An 8025-nucleotide genomic window follows, 5' to 3' on the forward strand; every position below is an offset into this window, starting at 1 on the left:
ATTCTAAATGAGAATTATTATTTCCCTTATTAAGAAAAGATGTGACTAAATGCATAAACAATAATAGTGGCTTTCATTCTGCATGCTTTGTTTCATGACTGACTGCTTTAATATCACATTTAATATTCATTCTCCAAACAGACTTCATTGCCAAGCTGAATTGCCATTGTTTTGATTGAGCACACCAATGTCTTACAGTTGCTTTAAGTTCCAAAGTTTTTACTACATCGTTTCTGGGGGGTTTTTTTGTAGCAGTTGTATATTTTAGAAACAAACCACCATATTTCAAATGCCAATGTTTTTACTGCAAAATGTCTCTATTTTTGAGGATAACACTATTAAGATTGTCCTCATATTACCCCTGTTAAAGAAGTGCCTCCAAACAATATTATTGCAAATGCTATTAGTTACATCTGATTGCTAGTGTTTTAAAGACACCAAAACCCAGATACACAAAGGGACATTGTGGGACTCCGAGCAGTAATACTTGAATATTTGGCAGCTCTGAGAATGGCTCCATGGATGTATATTGGATGTCAAGATTTATTGCGCAGAGTGCAGTGAAAAGTGTAAAGCAGCTAATAAGAAATGACAAAGAGATCTGAGCATCTGAAACTGAGCCTCTCTTAATTGAGATACCCACCAACAGCACTGAAATAGACATTGGAGCCTTTGGGATTCCTAGGGTCCTCTGTTGGCATTGGATAAACTACATAAATAGTAATTTTTAGCATATAGACAACATAGACCTAACCCCCAGGTATGCAGATGAAGTGTATTGGTGTGCCACTAAAAACCTTGGTGATCACTACCAATCCACAATATTCCACAATTTGCTGCCAGCACCTTCTTTTGCACATTCCCAACTTTATCATCTACTGAAATATATTTCTCTCCACCTTTTTCTACATTACGTGTCATATCTGGTTCTGCTGAATTTTTAGTCTCTTTTCCAAGAATTAACGATAGAAGACTAGTACTAAAGAGCTTTTATAGTTAAAAGTCTTTTAAGTTTCCTACTTCTTGGATCTATAACTCTCTACAGTAAATTGCTATGTAAGATTTGAGTAGACAGTCCCTGACAAGGCACTTACTAATTCAGAATGTTTGTCTTTTGCTTGTAACATTCTCAGCAAGGTTTTGAGTTTTCTCTAAAGCCACATACTTGTAAAGTGAAATCTCATTCCTTTCTTGCTGCTTTAACATGTCTGCTTCTTAAAAAAACGGTACTGGCCATGATTTTACTTTATATTTGTTTATTTGTGGAACTGCCATGCTGTGTTGAATGATTGTTTTCCTTTTATGAGGAGGTCTACATTCAAAGCCATTAAACAACTGTATTTCATTAGTTACATTTTAATCAGTTACTAATATTAGCAATGCTATGGCAGTGTTCCAGCCCAGACTGAGTTGGAGTTTCCATTAGAGCCCCTACCTTTTAGGGGCCATGGAAATGTGTTCCCCACTGAAACTTATTATTTATTATATTCTAAAAGAGATACTTACCTCCCTTGTCATACTTATCAAAGGGGAACAGAGCAACATATTGCTCATGGATGCACACAGATCTAATGAGAACATGCTGACATTGTTGATAGAAACAAACAAAATAGAAGCATAATTTGTTCAGAAAGGAAACAAAAACTTTGAATGCCATACGACACTAGAAGCTCAAAAAGAGAAAATCCTTGTGTGCTAAGTTCTGTAGAAGTAAGGGAAAAAATTAAAAGAGATAGCCCATGCTCCCCTGTTGAAAGGGAGTCCACAGTGCACATAGATATATTACAATAGCTTGGCTAACTCTTCAGCTCTGGGTTCTTTGGGATTGACTTTTGATGTTTATGTGGTGTGTACTAGGGGTCATGCTTAATTCACTAATCTTTAGAGGTACTAATATAGCTCTTGTCATTTTAATATCAGATGCTAGCATCTGTTTTGGGTCTTTTCCTCCCATCAGAGTGGAAAGAAATAATTATGGCAGAACAAGCACTCTGCAAATGTAACTAACAAATTCCACATGTAAAGTAAAACACTATGTGCTCTGGACCTACACCATAAAAGACAATTATTGCCCAAATTCTTTTTGGACTCATAAGAGGTAGACAGAATTAGGGTTTAGAGCCCTGTTTTAGGCTATTCTTTACTTATTTTATAAATCAAAGAGAAACTGAATTGCAAGACATTTATAGCCCTGTCAAATGGTCAAAAGTATGATAAGTCCTTCTCTTGTACTGTGAGATGTGGGAAAAGGTGAAAGCTATGTCATATAAAAAAGCATTTAAAATAGTATATGATAACCATGCTTTTAGCTTAGTGAATTTCCTTGTCTGATTTTCTAGCCTGGACAGAGAGGCCACAAAGCCCTATCCTCACTTGTCTATGGAAGATGAAGAAGGAGACGAAGCAAGAGAAAGTATTATGAAAGAAGACAGGGGAAAAAAGGACAGGAGAGCAATAGATAAAAGATGTCCCAGGGAGAGGATGTTGAACTCTGATGATCTTTTGTTTGTCTCCAGAGGGGAAGTAAAACAGAGAAGAAGAAATGCACTGTGTAGCAATGAAGAAGAATTTGGAGGTAAAGTAGCAGCTCTGGAAAATTATATTAGGGATTAAACAGATCTGATGGGCCTTTAGTTAATCCCCACAAAAGGAACCAGTTTTCTGCATTTCTGGGTGTCAGACCAGCCTGCTTTCCTATGTCCTATGTGAGGAGATTCTTTCACGTCCTTTGGAAACCTTTCTTCACACTGATCATTCTCAGCGTGTGTTTCCACCATAAAGGGAAGAACTGAATAAGGCATGTTCTGGCATATTCTACCTTAATTTCCCTAACATTTGTAGTAGCAGTGAAGGTGCAATAACACCAACCTTAGTACCTGCTAGTAAGCAGATTAGATATTCCAGTCCCTCTACTGTTTGTTACTTGTTAGATTAAAGGTATGTCTGTATTGCCTGTGGAGCGATGCTTCAGAGGTTAAATTGCTTTTAGTGTCTGAGCTAGCTCAGTTGAAGCTCTTCATTTTAAAGATCCTACTTTCAGTGGAAAGATAAGAGGATTTTTATCCATACCTGCTAGTACTATTTTAAACACGTTCTCAACATCCTCATTAATTATTTACTTCCAAAAGTAGTGGACTATAGATTCACTCAATCATCATTTTTTCAATCAACTTGATTTGGCCTCTCTGAACTTTCCTTTGATGTTCTCACTCATCTTTTAAAGATTGTCTGCAAATTCCATTTACATTTCTTGTAATGGGTATTATGGTGCCACTGCATTTTAGGAGTGGCCTGGTCAGAATTATATGAGAGCAGAGGTGCTGGGCTTGTCCTGTAGCTGTGTGAGAGACCACAGCTTTCACAGGTAGGGTTACTTCACTGGAAATTCTCAGTTATCCCAGGCTCCTCCCTCTCAGACATCCTGAGATGCAGATGCTGGGTAAACGTGAAATAATGCTAATGTGATCAGCAAGTCCTGTTACTGATTCCATGCAGGTTGAAGGAAAGATTAAATGAGAGCAGTGGCTATCTATGCAATTGAATCCTGCCTAGACAAATAATTTCATAGTACTCTATCAAGACTCTAACAAGACTTCAAGGTAGTGTGCAGGTCGAACTTGCTAAAGAGGGTACCCTGTCCTCTTCTTATGACACCACGGACATTGGATATGGCTTTTTTTTTCCTAAATGTATTTTAATTTACCTATCCTTCTGTGTTTTATCAGAAAGCAGAAAGTCAGAGAGCTGATGAAGATGTTAAGTAAGACTATATGATCATCCTCACAGGGTTTCATCAGATATCTCTTTATCCAATCCCTGTACATGATTGTGTATTTATACTCTTTGGATGTAGATATTTGTCCCATTTTCAAACTATGCTAATGATTTCATAGCATTTTGTGTATATAATTTTGTGAATTATATCAAATGTGTTACTTGACCCCTGACACGCACATCTATTTTAACTGTGTTAATACTGGATTTTATTTTAAAGACTGAAGAGAATAAAGAAAACAAATTTGCCTGTTTTTGCATTTTTTTTGCATTGTTTTTGCATTTGCATTGTTTTTTCCTTCTGCCCAAGGTTCAGGTCTAGTATGAACTATTAGTTTACACTTACTGCTTGGCAGCCCAGTATGTGCTGAGCACCAGACCTGTGAGATTCACCTATACAGGTTGACATTTACCCTCAGAATAGTCATATTTAATTATATTTATATGAGTAAGTGTTGAATAACATGGGTGAGGTGTTGGAAAGCTCTACTGTTCTAAATGAACTGTTCAGTTAGTCTCTGTGGACCAGATATTAAAAATATCAGGTATCTAACAATGCATTTTCCCTTCATGGAGATTTCATAATGCTCAAATAAGGCTGGATATTCAAGTCAGGAGCCTAAATTGCAGAAGTACTTATGAGCTGATACACCCTGTTTTCACAACACAACACAGCCCTGAAATCTGAATTGTTGCCCTTCATACGCTGGACACACCAATGTTCATCAGTGTGATCCCCTACCTGATCTTCCTGGTAGTTGTTTTCAATACTTTGTTATTTCTTGGTTGTTTATAACAAAGGCAGATTTTTTTTTAAAATACAGTCAGCATCTCAGAGAAATGTTTTGAATACCTGTAAATACCATTAATAGTTAAAGCTAATAATTTTCGTAGCTAAATGTCATTTACAGTAACTGTTATTCTTTCAAGATTTCTAAAGCAGTCTATTAAACTGGGAACAGGTTTATCTGAAAGATACATAATCCTCCCACATATTCTTTTCCCTGTAATATCAAATACCTGAATAATTTGGATATATTTTAACTTTCAAAAAAACTTCAATAGTCCTGATATGTTTGCCTGAAGTAAAGGCTTTCTCTTCATATTTATACATGATAGTTTTCCATATGTATGTATGTGTGTAATATGTTAAAAGCATTTAATGCCATCAGCAACTCCTACATTGCCTTTCCAAAGGTTTGTCTTGTCACTTCTTATGAACTCTCCAGATACATATATATTCTTTTAGTAATCTGATTGAGCTGTGTTTTGTAACTACTCCATGTCCTAATCAACACTTCTTCTGCTGACTTCATGTGTACAATCATCTGTTATATGAGGATGTAAGTTCTCCTGAACTTGAATGAGCATTGCCCAATATAGGGGTGGATTTTTGTGCTCTCCAAGATAATGTGGATTCAGCTACATGGCTCTTAAATAGGTGGTTGATGAAGATTTGTATTTCCTTGAAGCCTTATACTTCCACAGACCTGTGGGTCCTGTTTGAATTGATGGAACATTTTTTTGTGGTTTGGTTTGTGCTCAGCTAAAATATTCCTGATTGTTAGAAATCAACAACCCATTCCTGTTGTTCCCACTCAGGGAAACAATGTTAACAAAAGCAAATGAAGAATAAGTAATTGTGGTAGTTATTTAGTGTATATGAGCTTCATTATTGTGTTGATGTGTAATTTTGTCTTATGTATTCCAGAACCATTATATTTAACACATTATTGTTTTAATATGTATGCTTGTTGCTCTTGTGTTAGTTAGCTCTGTCTGTTTATAAGAGAGTGAATGAAGTCCTGGCAAATTCCTGCTGACTGTTAGTGGTCTAATGATTCTTTGTCTAGGTAACTCAAATAATACTATTTGATTGAACAAGATCACAAATACTTAACTCTGTCATTGGTTATTTCAATAATTGTTTTTAAAGATACTTTAAAAATATGTATTTGTTTCCATAGAAAAATTCTTCTCCCTGTCTTTCTAGTCTTCTCTCTGTTCTGTAATGCCTAAAATCAATGTTCATTTCACAGGATTTCCTTGTTGATTTTCCAAAATGGCTGTCTAGTAAAAAACTGCACCAGAAAACAATTCAGAGTAAAGTACAGGTATAATACACAGTAATAGACTGCACTGCCTGATACATTAGCAAATCAGAGCTAATAGAGCCCAAATGTCCTTTCTAATTTATAATGAGATGTGACTTGAAGCAATTGCACTGATAATTACTGTAACTGCCAATATGGGGTAGGTGGGATACCTTTGAAAATTGTCATTTTCTATCCTTTTCTGTGGCAAATCTAGTTCCTCTGAATTGGGTTCAAGAGTGTAACAGCTGTGGCACCTGGCAGTCTAGTGGATTGGCTGGATTTCCCACAGTAGGATTTCACATTTTTAGCACCCACTTGTTTTCCAATCTCATTTTCCAGATAGTTCATTCAGCATTTGGAGCAGGCTATCATAATAAAGCAGTGTTCCCATCTGTTGGTCATGGCTTGTTTAATAAGCAGTTGATGTCAATTCAGCTATGCTTGCATCTGTTACTTACTGCAGCTGTGTGTTGTTAAGGGCTTCCCAACAGCCTCCAGATTTAGCTTTTGTTTTTCTGCTGATAGCATGTTACAACTTGGCCCAAATGACTCTCTTTTCTGTCAGGGCTGTCCGCTCATCAAAAGAGGAAAGTGTGTTAAACTTTCCATCTCTTTCCCCATAAAGAATGAAACATGGAGATGTGCAGAGGAAGAAAGTGCCGTACCATTGGTGCAGGAGGAATATGTGGGGGTGTCTGAGGGTGGAGAGGAAGGGCAATTCTGTCCAGGTTCTGGGAACAAGACCAGAATAGTTTCTTCCAACATCTTGGGAAGGTACTTAGAGGGCTCGTGCACTGGGTAAAGAAAATAAACATTTTGTGAATTGTATTTAACAGTGCATCTTTCTTTTTATTCACGGTAGCAGTATGGCCACAATACCTTGCAGTATTTTAGTCTGGCAATGTTTTTGTACTGTAGACAGATAGTCAGCTTATCAGATACTGTCAAGAAATCCTGATCCTCACACAGGTGAGCTCCAGATTCCTGTCTCTTAGGGTGCTCAAGAAGAATCAGAATGTTCCTTTTGTGTATCTAAGTGCTCATGTCATGCATTTACAAGACAATTTTCAAAGGCACACTTTTGATTTTTAAACTCTCAGCTTCAGAGTTTTCAGTGGTAGCTATTGATGATTGGCATTCCTAAAACTCATCATCCTCAAATCTCATACTCTCTGTGTACTCGGTCTGTGCTGTTGCTTCCCCACCCTGTATATCATATCTCTATTCTTCAGATGCCTCCCACAGTTTTGTTTTCTACTACATGAGTGTTTCTTATACGATCATTTAAAACCAAGAAATCCCCCTAAAGAAATATATGAAGCAAAATAGAGTATATTATTTTGTTTACTTTGTTTCTTCCTATTTTATTCTCTTTCATTTTTCCTCCAGCTTCTGGTCTTTTGCCATTCATTCATTATGATTGTCACTGTTTTGTGCTAGGAGGGTGACTAGTAGTTGGTGGTCTCATTTGATATGGTTGTAAAAAGTGACTTTTCAGTGACACAGTATTGTTAATAGCAAACCAGAGAAGATAAGCATGGTTGTACTGGGTGAGACAAGGTTCATGTCGCCCGGACCCTGTCTCCAGCAGTGGCTAGAAGATGGTTTCTGAGACAGAGTAAGAACAAATGTTGGCACATGAATAACAAGAGCTACAAGCTTAGAGAATGAGAATACTTAAAAAGTAGACTGGTTTGAACTTGAGAGGATGAAAGCAAAAAGGAAAGGCGTGAAAAGCCTCTTTACATAGGACCATTACTCTGTTACCATAATCATAAGTCATTTGTTCCATGATAAATCCTGGGGTATGTACTGGGGGGTGTTGAACTGTTATATCCAACCTCATGGTGGGGCAATATTTTCTCTCACAAAAGAGTACCTGTTCTCTCCTAGCATCCTCGTTGTCCACTTCATCATTCTGGTGTTCATCAAGGCGTCAAACTGTGTAGTCACCAAGCGCTTCAACTCCCAGGTCACCAAAGGATTCCTATTGCTTGCACAGTCCTGCTGTAGAAAAGTCTCTGGTAAAAGTAACATTACCAGCATTATTAAAGTCAACATGGAGCAGCACGCATTGGCAAGACAGTCTCAGTACCACTGTGCAGAGCAAAGGAAGCCATGTTAAGGCTGCATGATGAAGGAGTTTGTGAGGAAT

General features: G+C 37.2%; 1 protein-coding gene across 1 annotated transcript in view; it reads left to right on the plus strand.

Annotated features, from left to right (window-relative positions):
• VWA3B (von Willebrand factor A domain containing 3B) overlaps positions 1-3685 on the plus strand; it is a 65803-nt gene extending 62118 nt beyond the window's left edge. The window contains exon 27 of the mRNA XM_049834548.1: positions 2340-3685. Coding sequence (XP_049690505.1) covers positions 2340-2613 — 274 coding nt within the window. The 3' untranslated portion in view covers positions 2614-3685. The remainder of the gene's footprint in view (positions 1-2339) is intronic.
• Positions 3686-8025: the final 4340 nt, after the last annotated feature.

Source organism: Accipiter gentilis, chromosome 31 (assembly GCF_929443795.1).
Source record: "Accipiter gentilis chromosome 31, bAccGen1.1, whole genome shotgun sequence".
Classification (NCBI taxonomy): Eukaryota; Metazoa; Chordata; class Aves; order Accipitriformes; family Accipitridae; genus Astur; species Astur gentilis.